This window comes from Protomyctophum parallelum (assembly GCF_964188405.1).
Source record: "Protomyctophum parallelum genome assembly, chromosome: 5".
Taxonomy (NCBI): domain Eukaryota; kingdom Metazoa; phylum Chordata; class Actinopteri; order Myctophiformes; family Myctophidae; genus Protomyctophum; species Protomyctophum parallelum.
The window spans coordinates 38,204,602-38,227,760 of record NC_139702.1 but is presented as its reverse complement, the minus strand read 5'-3'; the positions used below and the strand labels follow the sequence as shown (position 1 = coordinate 38,227,760).

Here is a 23,159-nt window from a genome sequence, read left to right as displayed (position 1 = left end):
GCTAGAATGAGCTAAGTACCAATCAAAAGCAATCTCCTATGCCTCGTACACTAAGCTGTGAGAATGTGGCCTGTTCAGAGAAAATTAAACATCGGAAATCATCCCACATATAAAACTGATACTGACAACTAACCACCATGCCGAAACACATAAGCCATATATACTGTACTTCGCAGGACAATGAAAATGAGCCGTGAAATTTGCCGATCTACAAGCTCACAGCGTGACAACTAATTGATATGCTCTTTAAAAATCAAACTCATTATATCCATGTTAGATTCATTGAAAACACCCGTCCTATGGCGACTGATATTGGCCTTCCAATGCGTGAGGGGGCGTGCTTTCTTCATTTATTTTGGGGGGGAAAAAAGAAAATGAATAAAGTAATTTAAAAGAAACACAGCCTTGTCAAATATTAGCACAATATCATTCACCAGACTCAAGGAACGGTGTTTTTGATGATGATCTATCATTACATAGGAAGCGGGCGTGTCTGATCAGAACAGTGATGAAAATAGCCTGCATCCTGCATGCTTAGACTCACTAAATTGAGAAAGGACGCAATCATGTCACCCTCCGGGGGTCCTGGGATGCAATACTGTACTCAGTACTGTACTCTAACGTCGTTGAAGTAAGACTCATAAAATGTCCCTGGCTGGGACCCATCTAAAAGAGCACCCCTGGGTCCCGGGACCCATCTAAAAGAGCACCCCTCGGTCCCGGGACCCATCTAAAAGAGCACCCCTGGGTCCCGGGACCCATCTAAAAGAGCACCCCTCGGTCCCGGGACCCATCTAAAAGAGCACCCCTGGGTCACGGAACCCATCTAAAAGAGCACCCCTGGGTCCCGGGACCCATCTAAAAGAGCACCCCTCGGTCCCGGGACCCATCTAAAAGAGCACCCCTCGGTCCCGGGACCCATTATATTGAAAACCTATTTACATCACTGTAAGAATATCTAAATACTGAAATGTTTGAAAGTGAAATATCCCTTTAACAAGTAGCTTTAATATGCCAATATCTCAAAAACTAAGAATTCTTGTATGAAAACTGCAGAAGCTACTACTACTACTACTACTACTAATAATAATAATAAAACTTTATTTGTATAGCACCTTTCATGACATGAAATACAGCTCAAAGTGCTTTACAGAGCAATGGAGGAAAAAAAAGAAAACAAAAGCAAGGCATAAAACATTAAAATAATAGCAGTAATGCAATACAGTGAGGACATGAATAACAAGGAATTGAAAAGATCAATTAAAAGCAAGAGTGTAGAAGTAGGTCTTGAGCTGTGCTTTAATAATGTCTACAGAGGCTGCCTGTCGAAGGTACAGAAGTAACTTCTGATTCAGATGTGTCAGGACACTGGACAACGCAAGAATGTATTTGAACTTCACCACTCAGTGTCGGTGCGTTTCACACCAGCCAACCTAAAATGAAACAATAAGATTGCTGCACTCTCATTGCGGAGATTTGCTTAAGTCTCTGGAGATAAGTTCCATCAGCTGATTGTTAAAAAAGCACTGGTGTCTTTCGGGCCTGTGAAGGGCCAGGCCTGGGCTTTTCATCCCGTCAGTAACTGGAGGGGACAGACAGTGTGCCTGGTGTTATCAATGAAGCCAGCCCCTTGGCTCTCCAAAAAGTGCAGCTTGGAAGGCGTCCACGGCAGGGCATTAGGCCTGGAGGTTTCTGTCGCTTGTAATTTACAACCATGAGGGAAACGGACAAGAGGACAATATGGAGAGGAGAGGCAGAGAGAGAGAGAGAAAAAGTGAAAGGAGGGGGATGGGGCTCGCTGCACAGTACACAGTCCTCAAGCAAGTGGCTCTGCTTCTGTGAGTGTGCTGCAAAAGATTCTTGTCACTAGACCGACTGTCATTCTCAGATCCACTCAATGAATCAATCAATCAAACGAGACGCCAGGCAAATCAAGGCCAATGATTGTCAATGGTGAAACAAATGCACCCCTCCTCAACCCACTATCTGACAACCGAGGTAGCCAATAACTTTGCTATAGTGTGGAAAAGGAAGACCACGTTTATTTCAATCCTGGACTAAAGGCAGAATTTCTCAAAATCACACAAATATGTTTAGGGTAATGGGACATAATAACGATAACCACATCCAGCTACACTAATGGCAGCTATTTCCTTTCATTTCAGAAGTATGACATAATGCACAACACCCAAATTGCAAAGATAACATCTTAAGGACATTCAAAACAAACATATCCATGCACATGACTTACTAGAAATAATTAAATAAAAAACGTACAATTGTAAGCTTCTGGATTTTAGGAGGTAGAGTGAATACAAATCCATCCATCAGCCTTAAAGGGGAATATCTCCTGCATGTTTTCCACTAGGATAGCTCAGTTTGTCACTGAACTTGCAATTCCCTAGAGCTAGAAAGTGAGAGTGGAGAGTTTTTCTTTACAAACCGTATGCCAAACTATGGTGCTATTGAGAATGAAGAGGGGAAACTGGGGATTAGGTGAGCACCCAGGAAGATTGTTTTTGTCTATTCCAAAACATTCTATATCGGTGGTTCTCAACCTTTTCTGTATCAGGGATCATTTGAAAATCTCAATAGCTGTCATGGTCGGATGGGCGGGTCACGTGCATTTTCAAAGAAAGTTATGATCAATTGATTGTGTTCTTCTGGTTTGGACCAATGGCAATAATCTAGTAGACTTCAAGTTCCTATGTATCCGTATTGCAATGAAAATTGCCATCATTAATTTTTTTGGCATACATTTTTTTATTATATAAAAAAAAGAAGAGGGGATCCGAGCACTCAAACAATTTGCAACATGTTTTGACCAGTTACGGTCTTCATGAGTGTTAGGCATTCCCTCCACATTTGTTAAGTGCTCTGATCTTCTCTTCTTTTAAGCCTGCATTCGTGTTGATCCTAGAAGCACCATCAGTATACCTTTTTACACTTATTTTATGTCTCTATGTATCTGTTTCGGGTACGAACAGCTGCAATAGGCCTACCGCTGGGTGACCTACCTTAACTCTTTTTTTGCCAAGTCTGTATATATCCGTACCCCCCGCCTATGGGACGTTATATGCCAACTCCGTATATATCCGTACTCAGCCCCCCCTCCTCCCGTACACCATATATGAAGTGGTTGAGCCTCAGCTTTAAACAACGCCTCCGACTCCGAAAGATAAACAGTGTGAGCTAATGCTAATAATAGCCGATCGTTACAATGGTGGTCTCCAGGCCGGGAAACTGGAAATGCACATGAGCAAAAATAGAAGAATCCCCCTGGCAATGCATAACTACACTCTGCTGCCACCTAGCGTGGCAAATAAAATGGTAAATAAATCTCATAAACAGTGGATGGACTTTGCATGCTGCTAAAAATGATATTATCCCACATTGTCTCCATGGATCACACCATGGATCACATGAACCACTTGAACCCAGCACCCCTGTTCTGGGAATGTCAAAAAAGGTGAAAAATAGCACATCTACATGATCAGTGTGTCACAATGTGACATGATGTGAACATCATGCCTAATTTTGGCAAAAGGATTTGCCTCCTTGCTGCAGCTAATGTTTGCTTCATAATGGTCCCACACTGAAGGAACAGTGGGATCTTTTTTTTTCTCGTCTTGAATGACCCACCAAGCGAAATAGAGAATGCATGTTCATACTGTATGATTATTATTACTTACTGGCTGTTTTAAATGGAACATGATCATCATCATTAATATCATTTAATAATTAATTATCATACTCCTGGTATTGCAAAGCAGTGCAGCAAATGTTAGCAGCCTTGGCTGGCAATGCTCTTTATTGCTTGTATATGGGCTTGTTGGGAATCTTGCCGTCTTTCCTTGTAAGCACTTCATGGGCTATTTTCTGTCTATTCTTAACAAAAGACAATATCATGCTAGGGAAAGATTGAAAGAGAGAAATATTAATTGACTTTTGTCCGGAACATAATATCATAATTCTCAATACAGAGCTACTCATAGGCTCAGCACACGTGTCTCACAAGTTGAGTGAGGAGTAGCCTCGGAAACCCAGACGTTTTTATTTCCAGGGAGGAAAAAAAAGGTCTGGGTCCGAGTCCACTTCAATTCGGCATATAGTAGCGCAAACGTCGATCACTCTCTGCTGATTTCGGATTGTCTGCATCTTTGTTAAATTGACGCACACACGCACACATGTACACACACACACACACACACACACACACACACACACACACTCCTCTCTCTCTCTGTCGCTCTAATTAATCAGTCTCATGTCGCGCAGCTGTGTCTAGATTCTCCCGGCGGATCCGGCTGGGAGCTGCCTATGCCATAGAAAGCATAGGTGGACCCCAGGCTAAGTGAGGAGTGCTCTGTGTGTGTGTGTGGACGCACGTACATGCATGTGAGTTTAAGTGACTTATCGTCTACGAAAAGAGTCATATCAGAATGTGTGGCTAGTGTCTTCTAGTCATACAATTCTTTAATTAAAGCATTAAACATTTAAAATTCACTGCATGCATTAATGTGTTAAATCAGATTACCTACCCAGCCTCTCTTTACCCTGGGTGAGGGGAGGGATGAAAGCATTGTGAGGGTGAATAACGTGCACTGATTGGTCAGCTGTCTTATCTTTCCTAGGGGTTATACCGAAAAGGACAAAACAAATGCGGTTTCTGTGGATGGTTTGGTAGAATTCAAGGTTGCAGTTTATCCGGGCGCAAGGAAACCAAAACATCAAGCGGAAAACTATTAACACCATGGCGTAAATCACCGCCAAGTTCAAGTGCACGGTCATGTGCCCGAGTGCTGATCACATCGCTCTACAGCCTAGAGGCGCTTGCTGACGATGGGCACATTTTATTAATGGGTTAAATAGGCCCGGGCCTTCAAGGTGTTAACTTCAGCGGTTCACAGAATGGCACCTATTCCGGTTCTGCGCAAACTCGCTGTCGACAGTAATGTAATGTTTATTAACTTAATCAAATTATTTTGTCTACCGGTAGTTGTCTCTGTGAATAGATAAGCTAATGGATATATGATCAACAAATTATCACCTGCCCATTTGTCATTGCCCTTTTTCTGTCAAACTTCGGGCATGCAGCATCAGGCTGGCAGCATGCCTGATAATCTCTCTCTCTCTCTCTCTCTCTCTGTGTCTCTCTCTCTCTCTCTCATTGTATTTATTTATTTATGTGAAAACCTTACAGCATTACTCCCCACTGTATTGACTCTCCACACAAATGCTGGACTAGGTGGAAGACAGTTTGGGGAGGTCTGTAACTAATTCATTGGTTTAATTGGTTTACAATTGAAAACAAAGTTCCCGCAGAAACAAAGTTCCCAAACCAAGACCAGACCAAACACAGACAGTGTTGCACACATAGAACAAAACAAAACAAAGGCAGGGCCAGACAAAGCATGAATGCCAAAATTCTTCAGGCTATATACATATAAGAATACATTGTAGCCTATTTTATTACTTTATTTGACATACAGATCTTTATTATTATTATTATATTTGCTCTGCATGGGTATGTGGTCGGGGCTTGCTCTGTAGAGATTTATGTAGCTCTGTGTTCAAAGTAGTTCATGTCTGTCTTATCTGTATTGAGCTCTCATTTTATTGCACTTCTTTAATGTCAACATCAACAATAAGGTCTATAGCAGGTCTATGCAACCTGTTACTGTTTTTACCCCACAAGGTTAAAAACACATTTGTCTCATACGATCTCTGTTTGGGAAACAGCTTCTTAAAAAGGAGAGTGGGGGTGGCTGGTAACTGGATTGCATAATAACACTTCTTTTCTCCTCAATAGTGCATAGCTACAGATCCTAAGCAACCCGTGTTGGTAGCAGCCTCTGCTGCTGCTTGCTTAGATTCCCAACACAACGCTGCCAAAGCCCTGCTTCAGGGCTTCAGAAATTAGAATCTGCCAAATGACTGCAGTGGTCAGTTGAGGGGTACATACATATGCTGTGGTGGGTGTGAAACAAGCACAGCAGGCATTCCCTATGTTGCAATGTCGCTGTCGGGTGGAAACGTTGTATGTTCAGAACTGTTACTTTTCAGGAAACGGGGGGGACAGTGGATCCAATGTAGTTAACTAGTTATTTTGTCACAAGCTCTTGTTAGTACTTTTCATGGGTTCAATATTTATAAACCCCGCTGACAGATTTAATCACTTTAAATGCAAAACAGATTTACAAGCATACACTTTGTAGTTTGTACAAGTTGCTGCTAATAGCCAATACAAGCTCACAATACATCACTGACTCGCAATGCAATTGTGAGCTTCGCCGATCTACATCGACTATTTTCAGCTGAGAGATTTGGTACAGAGAGAAAAATGGACCAAATGGATTTTGTGCAGAGAGAAAAGTGGACCATGTTAAGAGCCCAACTCTGTCAACTTATTTGTTTACTAACTATAATAAAGGGTTTAAGTGGTTTAAGACAGTCATTGGTGCAATCCAAGCCCCCGGAGCGGCTGGCCAACGTTGAAGCCACCGAGACGTAGTGGTCAAAGCTGGAACTGCAGGCGGCCCGTGCATTTAGCATCAGTAAACTCTGCGCAGCTGGGGTTTAACATTGAGCGCTCATTAGCACTTCAGCATTTTGGACACCCAATGTTGGGGGTCCAAATCGGAAAAAAGTGGAAGTAGAGCGTTCTTCCGGGTCCTTCAAACCATAAATATAAAACAAAATAGATGCTTCATTGGCCGCTGCAGTTCGTTGGAGCCATGTGTGTCGACAGGAGGGCAGAACAATTTACATTTACAAGCTGGGGCGGAAGTGCGCCGGAAGTGTGGAAGGCACGCTACGCCATGCTGCCACTCAAGTGACTACTGGCCAATCACAGCGCATCTTTTCCGGGACTTTCCCAAACATCCGCTCTGTGAAAAACAGTGCACTGAAATAATGCAGATTTGACTTCAAGATAGCCTTGGTCCCAGCCTTACTCATCTGCGAAGAGAAAAGCCTGGTCAACTCATGACCTAAGGCAGAAAGTTTCCAGCGTTTGAACTTCCCCTGGAAGTTAGCATGCTTCCACTTCCACCAAATTCCAGTTTGGTGTTCGGCTTAGGGCCGATTCATACTCCTATTTTACCGCTGTTTCGGCGCTGTAGTGCCGAAATGATTTCGGCTCGTCAGAAATGTTCAGTAGCAAAGGGGGCACGGTGGCACAGTTGGTAGTGCTGTCGCCTCACAGCTAGAAGGTCCTGGGTTTGATTCCTGCTCGGGACGCTGTGGGTGCTGGCGGCATGTTTCCTCCTCCGCGTCATCAGTGCCCATACCCGAAGGCGGGGTGGGCGAAAGGGCCTTTCTGTGTGGAGTTTGCATGTTCTCCCCGTGTCCCCTAGGGTAGGTACCCTCACAAAAAACATGCAGTAATCCTGGTCACTAAACTGCCTCCCCCTGGCCAGCCGGGGCGCCTGATGGAGGGGAAAGGAACTGGTTGGAATAACGTGTTCCTTCCACGCGCTACGTTCAACCAGGGAAACTCCCCCTGTCAGGTGTAAAGGAGCAACTTGGACACTCAGGCATGAAGGAAGCATGAGTTCAAGTCCGTTGCTCTCCCCTTGTCCCCCATATATGGGGACTAGGTTGGTGGAGGGTGTGTAGAGCCCAGGATCACATTAGATGATTGACACAGGGGTGAAAAATGGGTTACAAAATCGTGGGATAAAAACTATATTAAAAAAAAAAAAAAAAAGTTCAGTAGCACCGAAGAGCCGACTTTAGGACGGTACCCGCCCCCCCGAACCTCAAATGAGGTCACATTGTAGGCTCTACAGAGCCGAACCGACTTTTATTCGGCTCTAAAATAGGAGTATGAATCGGCCCTTATTCTTGACTCACTTTGGAAGTGAAAATTGGCAAACACAAAATTAAGGCATTTGTGAAAGTCTCTTGTCACTGTGATAAGCACACTATTGATGCATCTGTACACACGAGATAAAGGACTTTTCACCAGAAGAGTGCCGAGGAGGACAGGTCATAGAGGTTTAGATCAAAAGCTATTCATAAGGGAACATTTCTGTCAAATTTCCTTTCATTCTAGGCTTAAAAAAAATCCCTGTGGGGGAATAGTACCCTCATTGTGATTCATTTTAATGAATAGCCAATGGCACAATTTATCTTCAAATGCTGCTTTTGCAGGCAAAAGACCGGTCTGACAACTGAGGCAAATTTGGAGGATAAAGCTTTTTCCCCATCTATTGCTAAATGCACCAAGCTGACAGTGACAGAACTGTTTGCAAGGTGGCCCACAATAACAGGAGTTGTAGGACACTAGCAACGAGCAGGCATCTCAGTAGCTACAGTACCAGTCCCAACTTAAGACATGTTTGTTTCTTTCGATTGGATGAGTGGTGTGAGGTACCTGAACGTGTGAAACCTGAAAAGTCATAATGCCCGATCAGACAAGCTTAGTGAATGTATTGGGGCTAGATTCACACTTTGCTGTGGTACTAATCAGGTCTTAAAGTCCTACTCCATGTTGAACCAGAATTTGAGGAATGTAGGCCAATTGAAAGGCCCGTGTTTTTACATATCAAACTAAAACACAAGCACAAGGAAGACCCACAGTTTTAACCAGACAACATGTCAATCACACACATCTGGGCATATTCTAACAAACCTTTGTAACTTAACCACTAACAAGCCCTATTAAAAATGTACAAAAATAGCTAGAATTCTACAAACTCACAATGCTTCAGAAAATGTACTGACTAGGGATCATGGCCGATTATGATGATTTTTTAAATTTAATTATTATTATTTATTATTTTATTTATTTTTTATTGTCAGAATTTACAGTAACACAAAACGGCATTCTTTAAATGCATTTAAGAATATTTATCAACGGGGGGGGGGGGGGGGGGGTATGAAACTCCCTGTTTGAGACAATGTATTGCCACTGCTCTCTTCTGCAAGATTGCGTACAAAACTAAGAAGAACTTGATCAGTCCTGTCCTGATAAAGAGAGAGGCCCGCAGGGAGAAGCCATGCTGTGTTCAAAGGGGTATCCCTCACCAGGAATCATGACTGTTCTTGCCAACATGACGCCATTTAATCCCACCTCTTAGTTCAGTGTTAGCACCAAGGGTAACCAACCAAACATGCTTTCTGCACATGTACTATGATAAATCATCAGCAAATGAGCCAGGTAGGCCAAAACATTATAAGCAAATTACTTCTCACACAGATGGCTTAAGACAAAACCAAAGACAAAGTACAGTGCAAGGAAACTGCAAAAGCAGTTGAATATGTTGTCAAGCAGAGATTGGCCTATATTGCAGAAAGCAAGGAACTAAATCAAGATGTGTCAAGCATCACGTAGGCCCTTCTACATCAGGGAATACAGTCTAAAGATGAGCACATGTACCCTGGTTAGGTTAGAGCCAATACTACTCAACAGTGGATTTATGCATTGTTATAAAATAGGGCTATAGCCTGATTCAAAAAATATTTTCAGTAAGGGTGCAACTGTTGAAATAATGGATTATACAATTATAAGAACCATGTTTAGTTGGAGCAAACTGTTACAAGGAGTCAAGGACATTTCAACCTTAAACAAAACAATGTGTAAAATACTGAATACCTTCAAAAAAGAGTAGGAATAGTTATCCAATTAAACCTTATTGCACAAAAAGACACAGCCTTCTATAATACATGGTAGTGGGAGACCAACCTTCATTTTCATTATATAAATACAGGGCATCACTTGAACTTTGAAAAGCAGCTGATTTTCCTGAGTTGGTTGCAAGCAACACAAGCTGAACCACTCATTAATAAGCGTTAACCCTGCAGCTTGTCAAGTGCCCCCGGGTTGATAGACACTAATTGTTGCAATCACAGAAAGCAATTAACAACGGGGTCAGAAGTTTCCACAGAGGAGTCTATGTCAATTAAAAGGTTGCAGATTGAAAATGACTACAATGTCTAAATTAAGCCTCTCATTTTTTTCTTTGTGGATTTATATCTATTACTGAACAACTGTCATACCTTACAGATACTGGAATATGGGGATAGTTAACGTAAATGTTGACCAAAGCAAAGTCCTTGCAATGAGACAATTGCACTGTATACAGTATTGTCCCTTTCATAATTTTTTTTATCAAATTCAATACTCCAGTCCAGATTCACCGGTCTGAAGGTTTGAGTGTATTGCTTGTATTACTACACTATTCATTCTTTTACTTCATTTATGTTGATGCTGGTTTAGTGTTGTTGTTACTGAGTAGCCTGCCATGAAATCCTGTACAATAAATTAATGGTACTGTAAGTTGACAATATGAAATTCTAATGATATAGATCATCTAGTCTATAAATATCAAGAAAATATCTTTGCCAATAGGAAAGGTACTCAAAACTTCAAGTCAAAGGTGAAAAAATGTTGTAGGCTTCCCCAGGTGCTCCAGCACACATGGCCATCCTTTTTTCTTTTCTTTTTTCAACGACCATGCAGCTCCACAAGCACCGTCAAATTAATTAACAATGACTTATAATACAAAGCACTTTTGACTAAGTGTGTGCTGTGAACAGAGCCAGATTGACATGAAACTTTGCCTCAGCAACTCTTTTTAAAACGGTTGCTTTTGCCTTCCAAGAGAAGCTAAAGGCGAATTCCCCCTGGACCGATGCCAGGAAAAGGAACCCAGGGACCTTACTGACACTCCATCCACACAGTGCTTCATACTACCAACTGGCCTTTAATTGCTTTAGTGTAATATTGCTCAGTATATTCAAACAGATTAAGACAAGTGGACACACACATACCGGTACACATACTGACACAAATGAGCATCACTACAGCCATGAGTGGTTAAAGCATGGCCAAATATAACTAGACCGCTTGCTGTAAATGTAGTGGAAGATATTGGTGTCATATTTCATCATGTTATGTAGCTGCCTGGACGTAGGATGTCATTTTATCACATCTGCCATTCTAAGCCTTAGAACGGCAGATGTGATCAAATTACATCCTATCCGTATTATGTATAACAGACACAACAATGTTTGCCTTAGAATCTAAGGCAAACATTGTTGTCTGTTATACATAATACGATTGCTCTGTAAGTATTGCTCTACTTTCACTCAGTATAAATTAATAACCAGCAGAAAATGCCCGTAGACGCCATGCTACTCCAACTCCTTATACCCAGTCAGCCCAAAGAAGTGCATCCTTACAAGTTACACCCGAGTCCCCACTACAGTTTGGTCTGAGGTTGGCAATAGAGGAAAGGCCATGTTGTGGTCACCAAAATCAGTAGGACTCATCCTCCGGGGACCACGAAAGTGCTCTGCACATTCTATGACAATCCAAGAGTTCCACCATTATGTCCCTGCAAACCTTTGGCCTGAGGGTGATGCTAGAGGAAAGGCCATGAGGTCACCATATTAGTAAGCCTTATCCTTCAGGAACCATTAATGTGCTCAGCTCATGCAGGCAGTGGTTTTCGAGTTATCTCGCCCGTGACCAAAGTGTTGGACAGACTGAGTGATGGAATGACATACATACAACAAAGCAACTCTTGAAAGACAAATATGTGTTTCTTGCATGAACCCCCAAAAATCTGCATGCACCCCAAACACACCAATAATGGTGGGGGGTGGGGGGCATGCCGCCCCACGCATAATTCCTCAGGTGGGAATGCTTAAAACAAACATTACAAAGTCCATAATCTTGTCTATGGACAAAAAAAGGTGCCCCTCACTTCACACGAGTGTGATTTTTTTTGTTTTGTTAAATGTATAATTTGCTATTAGAAGCTATTAGTGTATTTTATTTTCTGGCCACCGGTTTCAGGCACCTTGGCTCAGTGCATCATTGCCTACTCCTACTGTAATTACATGTTTGGACATTCGTCATTACAGGGAAACAAGAAACTTGCACAAATGTACAAACAATGAGCCGGTAATAAGTTAGTCAGAGGCCACAAAGAGGGAGTAAGTATGCAAACCATCAGGTAAACTGTGGTGAGGTAAACATCTTTCTTGAGTGCCATGCACATACACACAGCACACAGGGGCTTTAGGGGCTGTTATTCATTATCCACACAACTGCATTCCAGGGGCTGGACAAAAGGAGTTATCGCCACCATCACTCAGAGGCAAGCACAAGAGAGGGAGAGAGGGATTTAAGCAGGTTCTCAAACAAGATGCCCCCACCTGATAACCTTAGCATTGCTGTTGCACCATTTCCACATGTCCTAAATGCATTCACAAATCCAAAGTTGTGGTGGTCATGGTGGGGGTGGGTGGGGGGCTAAAAAGTTGAATGAATGAAGAGAGTAAGAAGGTGGGAGAGTGAGGAGAAGGGAAACCCAAGTCAGACAGAGAACACAGAGAGGAGGAGAGAGAGAGAGAACAGTGTGAACGTGAACACAGAATGGAAGTGATGTGTCTAAAGATAACACACACCCCCTTACCCTCCCCTTTACGAGAAGCGATCAGAGGGGCCACAACAAGTGCTTCTCGCCCCTACCTGAGTCGTGTGGTGACTAATATAATCAGGCAGTTCCGATAAGACTGCCCATGTGCTCAACACCCCCTCTCACCCCCTCTGCCACTTTTCCTTTGAGTACCCGGAATGTCTTGTGAAATCGAGTAAGATCGGTAATTCTCCCCCTCTTTTAATTCCAGAAAATAAGGTTCTAGCTGGAAATGTTGTCATTACTCACACACCTTGACCTTGAGTACACAGTAGCACAATGGTTTACAATGTGTTTAGAGCCTTCTTAGGACAGGCTGTCTGTTAAATGTTATTCTAGTATTACTCATCATCCTCTTATCATTCTACAAAAAGATTAAATGTTTTCATGCAATCACTTTTGTCACTTTAAAATCAAAACTCTACATTGATGTAAAACGATATGTGACTTATTATGTAAGTGTAATTACACTTAATTAATTGTCATTAATTAGCACTCAACCCAATGTTCAATCTGAAGAACCCAGCAGGGTAAAAATGACAATGTGCTCTCTGAAAAAATAAATGTATGACTATGAATATAATTTCAGAAACCCAACTCACCTTTTTTGAACTCCTCCAGCATCGCATCTAGCTTGGTGTCATTGAATACAAAGTGCAACTGGTGACTGTAAAACTTTGTAATCGTTTTAAGTTGGGTACAATCATCTGGGTCAACGAATGCTAGGTCCTTTACGAACAGTAGATCCACTATGTTAGACCTTTCACCCTCGAACACTGGGATGCGAGTGTAACCGCTCTCCATGATTTCAGACATGGTACTAAAATCAAGATTGCCATCAGCTGGAATCATGAAACAATCCCTCAGCGGTGTCATCACATCCTCCACCGTCTTAGTCCTAAGTTCCAGGGCACCCTGGATGATGTTCAGCTCCTCTTTGACAAGATCGTTATAGGGATCTGTCACTCGCAGCATCTCCAGAAGTTTCTCCCGGTTGTACACGGTCCCTATCTCCTGACCCAGCAGATAATCTAACAGTTTGCTGACTGGGTAAGAAGCGGGGAAGGTGAGAAGCATGAAGAATTTAGTAAGGAATATTGTGTTTGCTCCTACAGCAAGGCCATGCCTGGAACAGATAGCTTGGGGCACAATTTCGCCAAAGATGACTATTCCAATGGTAGACATCACCACTGCAATCAACCCAGAACCAGCAATATCATCCAACAATATGGTCAGTGTTGTATTCACTAACACGTTTCCGAGGAGAAGTGAACAAAGTAAATAATTCCCTTGGCTCCTGACAGGCTCTATCTTTTTGGCGTAATTCTTCTCCTTTTCTGTGCCACAATTCTGGACTATTTGGAGCTCCATGGGGTCCAGAGCCATCAGCCCCAAGTTCAGCCCACTGAACATGCCTGAGAGGCAGAGTAACATGGAAATGAAGATAACCTGGAGCCAAAAGGGCAGGAGAAACTTCTTCTCCTCCACCACTATGACTTTTGTGTCATCTCCATCGTGATAGATCCATGTGTTTTCCGTCCACGGATCATGCATTCCAGCCACGGCTGGCGTCGAGGTGGCGATACACAGGTAATACGCTTTACTCTTTTCCGTCTTTCGAAGTGGCTTGACCTCAATTTCAACTATCCCTGACGTCTTGCGACTCAGGATGATGCTCGGCAATATGATTATATCCGAAGTCCTGATGCCGCAGGGATGCAAGCCAGATGTATCCTCTTGGCTCTGGTTGTCCCCTGACGAGCTGTCAACGTTCCCTATAGATCGGCTCCGCTCGTGTTCCGTAAATGCAATTTTGGACCAGGTCTCGTTGTTTATGTTGTGCCCGTAGATCCTTAATTTCACCCGGGACCGTTCACTCACCCGCAGGTAGCCCCTATCCATGAAGGAAATGTCGTCCGTATCCTCCAGTCGGAGGCCGATGATGACAGTCTCCTCTGACCCTTCTTTGCCACTTGTCGGGGTGACCAAACAGCCGCTGACAGTTAAGAAAATCACAGTCAGAGCTCGAACCCGGCTAAGTGACGCCATTTTTGCAGCGGCCGGTACTGGGGCTGAAGGTTCTGCCATATTGATCATGGGCAACCCAACCTCCTGAATGAAAGGGGTTTTTAAAAATCAGAGCCAATCGGAGTCCGCCGTCATCTCCGCCGAGGGTGGCCGTGTGTCGTGCATCGGGGACCTGCTTGCTTCCACTCCGCGTCCGATACTGAACTGATCCTTGATGAGCGGAGGGCTGTGTGCCCCCCTGATGTCCCTGAGACAGGCGACGGCACCGTCCAATCAATGCAGCAGCTGATCAGGGGCGGGGAGTTCACAGTCTCTTCAACAAATCAAATTCCACAGTAAGAAAACGATATAAACAGGACTCTCCTCTTTCAACCCGGGCCGGGGTCCTTACTTTACTTTCCGCATGTCATTGTAGGACAGTAGGAGAGATGTTTCAAAAATGTTATGTATACAAAGCTCACAATGCGTCACATTGCTACGCGTGTAGATTTTCCCACCATGCTACACAAGACATCCAATATTGGAAGAAGTATTCAATCATAATTGCGATACCAAATAACCAGACTGACATCAAACTGCTGCAGGCAGATCTGACTGAGTGACTGAAATTGCCACTGTGGTTCACTATTGTAATAGACTAATTAGTAGCGCCCTCCACTCATTAGTTTCGTTTGTTCCATGAGTGAGGGCTCTGTGCTCAAAAGTCGTGGTGCGCATGACTAGGTCTATGCAGTTTTTGCCAAGGAAGAATAGGTCTACAATCAAACTTTAAAGCAGAATTTCAGATGGAGTTGGTTTTTAACAGTCAAGTGGTGCAGAAGTACAAGTTGAAATACCATGCACAATGAAGAAAGTCCTGCATCCAAAAATATGTATACAGATAATACAGTACCCTGCATTATAATTATATATTAAACCGTTATATATCCGATTGATCTGCAAGTAGGACTTTCACATAATATGTGAAAGTCCTACTTGAACGTGAAGATCCTAATTATGCAGACAAATTGGATTCACGTTATTGTATAGCAGGTGGTAAAGGAGGGGCTGTTATCCTACTTTAGGCTTTGTGCTGCTGGGTAGTTTAAACCTATAATAATAATAATCATAATTTATCAGTTAATATACATTTTGTATCAATAATCTAATAGTCTGCAAAGTAGCCTAACTAAAGCTGGCAAATAAGTGAAATGGCTAAAAAGTGCAATATTTGTCTGCGAATGATACTGTCCGGGTAGTTCTTGAAATTATCTCAGAAATTATCAGAATCTTCTGTATAAACGTATAGGCTATAGCCTTAGTTTAAAGTATACAAAAATATATAGAAATACTCAAGCCAATTTTGAGGTACATTTTTCTTAAGTAGCTACAATTACTCAAGTACTCTACTTAAGTTACTTTCCATTCCATCACTAACAGTCCTGCATCAAAGGTACTATAGGCTCATTATAAATGTATAATTAATAATTATAAACAGAACAATATCAATCGCAGTATTCATATTACATGCACAAAGACTCAAAGATACATAGCTTAAAGATTTGGAAGGGTTGATTTATTACTTATATAATAAATATAACAATATTGCCATCTGTTCAGTAGCCATGGTATGGATATCAAATTGATCACCCAATGTAGTTTAGAATTTCCCAACACAAAACAAAGGAGAAAATAGGTTCATATTTTAAACGGATTCCCTACTATGACTATGAACCTCATGATGATACATTTGCTTTTACTGGGTTATGCAGTGGATATTAGTATTATGCAACAGAATATGTGTATATATATATATATATATATATATATATATATATGTGTGTGTGTGTGTGTGTGTGTGTGTGTGTGTGTGTGTTTGTGTGTGTGTGTGTCAAACTTTTCAGAAAATTGCTGATCTACAAGCTCGCAATGCATTGTGTACCATAGTTATTTTTTAATAGCCGAAATATATAACAGTACAATATTTATAGATATATTTTAGTAGCCTATAACATATTGACAAATGGGCACACTCAACTAAATTAACAGTACCTCAAACCTGTACTCAATTAGACAGTACTTGAGTAAAAGGTACTTACTGGTAGTTACTTGCTACCACTGAAATGCACAATTTGTATTTCCATGAGGAATGGAACCTATAGACTTAAAGTAATCACATGACATTGTACATCCACACATCAATCTAGGCATTCCTATTCTGAATACATTTTAAAGGCATCAGAACTAAGACACAGGATAATGTAATGTGAAGCAGAAGCCACCATTTCTCTTTGGATTCTTTCATTTACAGCAGGCAGACGAACGTGGGCCGCCGCACCCCCCTGTGGTTGAAGCTGGACTTCCAGTTCCCAGTTTCTGTATCATCAGCTCAAAAGGATTTACAGTTGCCTAAATGGACAGTAATACACGTACATACATTATACAATATACACATTATTATTGTTACCTAAATGGACAGTAATACACATACATTATTGAAAGCCCCACATGCAGATACACACAAGAAATCAATGTAAATTTCTCAACTGTTTAATAGTTGACCACCCATGAGCTTGTTCAATGTTGTGCATATTGCGGGACAATTTGTGTTTGCACTTTAAGTCTTTGAATTTATGGCTCCTTTGGCTTTACTATGACTCAGCAGCTCTTTTATCGGACATTGGTGGTTCATCCTATCAGCATGCCACAGTAGCTGTGCTTGTACGCAGTGTATGAACAAGACCAAAGGCTATTTATTACTATCCTCACGTTGCATTCCATTGATTGGAGAAAGAGATCTAAAGACTGAAGTCCAAAGGTCAAGCAGCAATTGATTTGAATGGAGAGCACATATCTTTTGGATCTTTTGAAATCAAAAGAGAAAAAGGTGTCATAGTTATGTGTCAAGGTGTCAAGTTTTCTCGTTGTATTCTGTCTTAAAAATATCTAAATATAGGTGTGTGTATGGATGCTTGTGTGTGAATTGAGTGGTCACAAGAACTGATTGGCTGAAGGAAGAACATTCCTTCCTGTTCAAGGTTCACCAGCATGAGTCCACAGTCTGGTTATGAATCCAAGACAGCTGCTTGACCTTGAGCCTGTGAATAATGTATGTGTGTGTGTGTGTGTGTGTGTGTGTGTGTGTGTGTATGTATGTGTGTGTGTGTACACTATGCAAGGCTAAATGCCTAGCTAGAGAGTGGGGCTCTCTAGGTGTGTCATACTTGAAACGGACACCAAAATACTGACCTCTAGTGCCCAAAGATCACGTGGTGAGATAATCTCGCATAGCATGATGAACAAAGATCTTCGCCTACTGATACATCTGGTGACATATGAATTCAAGAAGGGGCTAAAACTGGGTGGAAACCATTCAGAAATGTATAAACCCGCAATGGGTGCAGGCACACTTAAGCGTCAAGAGGCTGCAAGAGAATGCCTAGAGCAGGCGTCTCTACATGGTTTTTAGGCAGCTGGTGGATGGAAATGACGCTAGTGTGTGGCTTCAACTTGTTGCGTCGACAAAGCGTTTCCGTTTTTTTGCCGACGCTACAAGTTAAAGCCACGCACTAGCGTCATTTCTATCCAACAGGTGTTTAAAAACCCGGAGGAGACGCCTGGTCTAGGTGTTTCTTGACGCTTAAGTGTGCCTGCACCTAATGTGTCCTCATGGCAGCATCAGGCACAAACAAATCAGCCAACTCCATATAAGTGCCCATATATTGAGCTGACTGGAGTTAGACAACACACTCCATATTTGGGCGTGGCATTGGGAACTCCTTATATGGTTATGGCTGAGTCATAGTGATGACTTGAGCATGATGACGTGGTCCACAAATGCCAAGATTTTAGGACGGTCCTTCATATAATTTTGGAGTGTATAAAGATTGGTTTTCAAAGCAGTTGGTATAAGTTTGTTATCAATGGTTTTCCCCGCATCAGTAGGTGGAGATCTCTGATTGTCTGGATACGCGAGACGAGTGATGGCAAGATAGTCAAAACTCAGGGTGCTTATTATGATTCTAACCGTAGGCTTGACTGTGCAGGATTCAGAGGGCGCTCCTGGTGGCTGGAAAGTGAACTCTTCAGCAAATCTACTATGGGTCAGAATGCTGGCCATTGCTTCATCCACTTCCACGATCTCATTCACCTGTGTATTATAAACAGGCAGGCACATGCAGCATTATGCCGTTTAATGGGGCATAAGTGTCTAAAGACATTTAGCAGCTTGTGAAGTCCTTCAGTTGCAGTAAATAGTACTGACCTTAAACATATACTGGCAGTCAAACTGAAGGACGTTCTCTTCCCCTGTGATGTTCCCATTGTATACAACTTGACATGCCTTGGCACCATCTTTTAGGACCTTGAACAGGCGGTATGTGGCCGAGACAAATTTGAAGTCCCCTGCACCCACAGGTGAAAAATAATTAATGTTGAGTCCAAACCATCCACTGAGTGGACTGCTTCTCTGAAAGAAGCATTCACTTCAGACAGTGTGATATGAATTGCCTAAACCAAAAGATGAAAGATTTGTATTTGTTAAATACTCATTAAATGAATAACTACAAGTAGACAGCTTTAGGTTCGTTAATATTTTAGCAGCAACAGTAACAAAATAGTAGTAAGTAACTAAAAAAAACTTAAAAATCCAATATTAATTAAGTAATAATATAATAATGAATATTAATTAATTATTACTTCCGTGTCTGTTTTATATTGATTGACATTCATCTATTCTCGCCAGACGTTTTGGATTTAGAAAGGTTTTATTGTATACTGTCAAAAAATTATATAAAGTTTATATATTATATATTATATTATAAAGTTATATATACAAAAGTCCAACCAAGGATGTCCTGCAGGTCCTTGTTGTCCACTGTGATCTCATTGGCTGTGACCAGCCGTGGAGGACTGAAGCCCACCTCCTCAGCCAGTTGGAGGAGATCCTCCCACCAGAGCGCTCCGCCTATACACTCGCCTGTTAAGATAAATGCCATAAATTCTGTTAGTGTGACACTATCTTGTGTTTCTCAACTTTCTCATGACAGGCGTTTGTTTGTGCATGATGCATGCAGTTCAGTCAGGAAACTGCTGCCGTTTCTTACATTGCTGCTCATCCGCCACCAGATCAGCCTTTTTGTACTATGGGGTGTTTCGGAATGCCCATATTTGGTAGGGGAGATGTTGCATACGCCCTGAGAATACCTCAAATTAGATCCATTCATCGCCAAACCATATAAAGTATTGCTAATTTTAAATTCATTACAAATATTTACATTTAATTCACGAGTTGTCCTGACTGAACTGTAGGTAGCAAGCAACATACCCCACAAGACGTTGTGATTTTTTATTTCATCTGTTAGTCTGCTACTGCTGTAGACATCACTGAAGTACAGCTCACCACCATCCTAAACAACAACAACAACATAGCAGTAATATGTAAATAAGTTGTTAGTAGGGTTTTTTCAAATGACCGGGACATCCCTAGTATCAATATTATATCCATATGATGATATTAGACTGGATATTGTTTGTGATTTTGGATATTGCATAATTGTGATATGGGATAAGTGTTCTATAAAAATATCGGAAAGATCGGTATCGGCAGATACAAAAAAATCAAATCATAGTTAGTGTATTGTGTGTTTTGCATCTGCTGTGCATGATAACTACAGGAACTTCATCATCACTTGTGTGATCATATGTACTGTTCATATTTGTGATCTGATGCCACATGACTCGGAACATTTGTGATTATTATTAACAGTGATTATTTAAACTCATTGTAAAACATAGTTAGGAAATGGGGTTGATTCCTAAAGAAACGACAGTCCATCTTTCTCATATTTGGTGACACGATTAGAGAGTTTACAAAATAGTGACCGTACTGTACAGTACCTTGAGAACATGGTAAGCTTCTGTCAGTACCCTCTTTTTGTCAGGAGAGAGATTCACGACACAATTGGAACTAAAGGACAAAATAACCAACAAAGTTATGTCCATTATTTTACTGCATGGTACTGAAGGTCGTAAAGCCGGATTTGGCGACGAAGTCTGTGTTGAAAGATTTGTTATTATATATAAACATTTGAGTGACACCATTGTCACTGTCTTACATGATAATATCAAAGGCGTTCTTTTCAAGCCCAGCCTCTGACAGAGCTTCAATGTAACCCTGGACAAAGTTGATGTTTGCCTTCTTGTAGCCAAACTCTTGCATGTGGTAGTCCACATACTTCCTGGCAACTTCAAGCTAGAAGACAACAGACATGTTTAAGTGGTTTGGAAAGTGTTTATCTAATCAAGCCAGGGCAAAGTATAACTCCTGATTACAATCAGATTTCTCAATTCTGATTTCTTGTTTTGAAACATTCATACATAGAGCATGAAACAATATGGTATGATTAGTATTAACAGCACCACCACGAATTGGAGAACTGAACATAATTTAGCTAGGTAATAAAATAATAAAGTATTCAATTTAATAATCTATACTTCAAGGTTAATAATATAAGAGATTAAACTTTAACAATATTTACAACATCTCTAAAGGCAGGCTGTGTTACATTAGCAGATGCCCTCAAGGTCTGCGGGGGTTAACTGAGGCCACTCAGTCTGTCATCATAAAGCTGCGCAATATCACAATATGAGTTTTTGTAACAATTTATCTTATTTTCAAAGATGTAGCACGTTGTGACTCGTGATCATTTAGTTTTTTCCGCTTTTTTACTTTAATTCAAAATAAAATATTATATTATCGTCACAATGCTGATAGAGGTGTTTGGTCAAACTGGATTTTTTCCCCCATAGCCTGGTGAGGGTTTTACCCCCGCAGCTACGTCGAGTCCGCCTACAGGAAATACGTAGGCTGCGACCATGAAACCGGTACGGAATCGGTCTATAGTCAAGCCAATGTACCTGGTCATCAGTCATGTCAATGCCAGTGACATGGCCCCTCTCCCCCACCAGCTTGCTCAGCATATAGCAGTCCCTGCCACTTCCACTGCCAAGGTCCAGCACCTTGCACCCCTCCAAGCACTCTGGCACCACCAGGCCACACCCATAGTATCTGAGGGAGAGGAGAAATAAATTGCCAATTTAAGACGGGATGAACCACTTAAAACCTATACTTACCAGACCAGAGACAGTCCCCCAGGGCTCTATACTAGGCCCCCTCCTGTTTCAACTCGACACTAAATATCTTTGCTGGAAATAGCCGATCTACAAGCTCACAGGTGCGATGGATTGTGATACTGTAGATCTGCGCCAGGGTTCAAGTGGTTAACTCAGAAAGCAGTCAGGGTCTGCCCTGTGTGTGCCTGTGTGCGTGTGCGTGCACGTGCGTGCGTGCACACTCTGAAGGTGGGGGGACCTTCAGATACCACGCAAATCCCCCTCCCCCAACGTGCATGTGTGTGCAATTAATTTTTTGTTTCTTTTTACCATCTTTTTTACCTAAATTGAACACAATCAATGTAACAGTAAATCATACAACAATCCACTAACTTATCTGAGACTTCAGGATGCACACTCTTCAAAGCCTGTCTTATGAAGGCAGGGACAGGCTTGGCTGGGGTCACACAGGCGTTGGTCTTCAAGTCAGAACTTTTCTTTAGAACTTTGCCGTAGTAATCCTGTGGACATACATGTTAATAACATATTTCACAAAGTTACAGATTTACAGTTTTACAGTATTTAAATTTTTACATAATAATAGGTAGACTAAACTTTATAATTCAGTGTTTGCAACATGACTAACTTGAACTTGTAGGCACAGAGCATTACCCTTAAACACATCTTAAATCTGAGGCTTTTTAAATAGTCTTGAGAAAAGACTGTCCCAAAATGACTGCAAAAGACTGCTGCTGCTATTTGTTTTAAAAAAAAGCCCAGTAGAAGCCTGACAAGTTTGTTTTGGGAAGTCTGGAGCCTTGTTGGGTAGCCCCCTTTCGAACCTCAGTCTCTGCTTAAGTTGGTTCAAACGGGGATAGGACAGGCTTGGGCAGGCTCTTAGCTCTGGTCGGGGTCCGTCCAATGCATATGAACCAGAGCTAGCAGGCTCTCTGAGTGCTCTCTCATATTATGTATTTTATCGATTCATTTCTGACATGGAAAATGTCACGTGGATAATATATAGCCTACAACAAGTTCAGTGTTTATAACATGTTTAGGACAGGCTAGATATCTTCTAATTGAATTACATGGAGATTTGTCTGAGCTAGGTTGCAGTTTAAAGTAGACCGGCTCATGAGCTCCAGAATGAGCGTAGGGAGAGGGCACATATGGGGCTAATGATGATATTGTTCTTCTACTGTGAAAGACTATTTAAAGCAAATTAAATGTTTGGGGAATGAATTGTCAATGAAACAAAGTTACCTTAACATCAGCATGAAGGATGGTGTCTGAAAAGCGTTTTTCGCAGCATGCACTATACAGCAAATAGAAAGTTAATGTCAATTTAATTCTACTACAATAATTAAGTTTCTGGACCATGCAGGGCTACTGTTATTACTGCTCCTTACCTCTCATCAGCCATTGCTTCCCGTGTGGTGTGTGTACTGTGTAGGGAGCTAGTTCGCTTATGTTCTAGTGCCGAATGCGAACGAAAATAAAAGCCTGCCTCCTGGGTAGTGGGTACCGACTACCGAGGCTAAAGTTCGGGTCAACTCTATGGTTGAAGTTCTAAATTTGCTCATTAGACGGAGCCTTTGACTCTGA

The 23,159-nt window shown here is 41.7% G+C and overlaps 2 protein-coding genes across 2 annotated transcripts in view; both read right to left on the bottom strand.

The window, feature by feature from the left end:
• The window catches only part of cnnm2b (cyclin and CBS domain divalent metal cation transport mediator 2b), a gene marked incomplete at both ends in the record, with an annotated part of 50,140 nt that extends 35,618 nt beyond the window's left edge, over window positions 1-14,522 (bottom strand). The window contains one exon of the mRNA XM_083765693.1: window positions 13,037-14,522. Within this exon, the coding sequence (XP_083621819.1) occupies window positions 13,037-14,522 (1,486 nt within the window). The remainder of the gene's footprint in view (window positions 1-13,036) is intronic.
• Window positions 14,523-16,095: 1,573 nt separating this feature from the next.
• Window positions 16,096-23,101, bottom strand: as3mt (arsenite methyltransferase). Its single transcript, XM_083765035.1, has 11 exons — window positions 22,964-23,101; window positions 22,818-22,869; window positions 21,948-22,075; window positions 21,360-21,510; window positions 20,558-20,694; window positions 20,340-20,409; window positions 19,768-19,849; window positions 19,288-19,419; window positions 18,706-18,845; window positions 18,469-18,591; window positions 16,096-16,850 (listed from the first exon to the last, which is right to left on the bottom strand). Exons 1-11 carry the CDS (start codon window positions 22,975-22,977, stop codon window positions 16,743-16,745), a joined length of 1,137 nt encoding a protein of 378 aa, XP_083621161.1. The 5' UTR covers window positions 22,978-23,101; the 3' UTR covers window positions 16,096-16,742.
• Between the last annotated feature and the right edge of the window lie 58 nt (window positions 23,102-23,159).

Excerpts from the sequence above, each read along its gene's own strand:
- as3mt (XM_083765035.1), bottom strand. Across the intron at positions 20,410-20,557 it reads AACGCCTTTGATATTATCAT|TTCCAATTGTGTCGTGAATC; the intron begins GTAAGACAGTGA and ends TTTGTCCTTTAG. Across the intron at positions 18,846-19,287 it reads GGACCTGCAGGACATCCTTG|GGGACTTCAAATTTGTCTCG; the intron begins GTTGGACTTTTG and ends CTGTGGGTGCAG.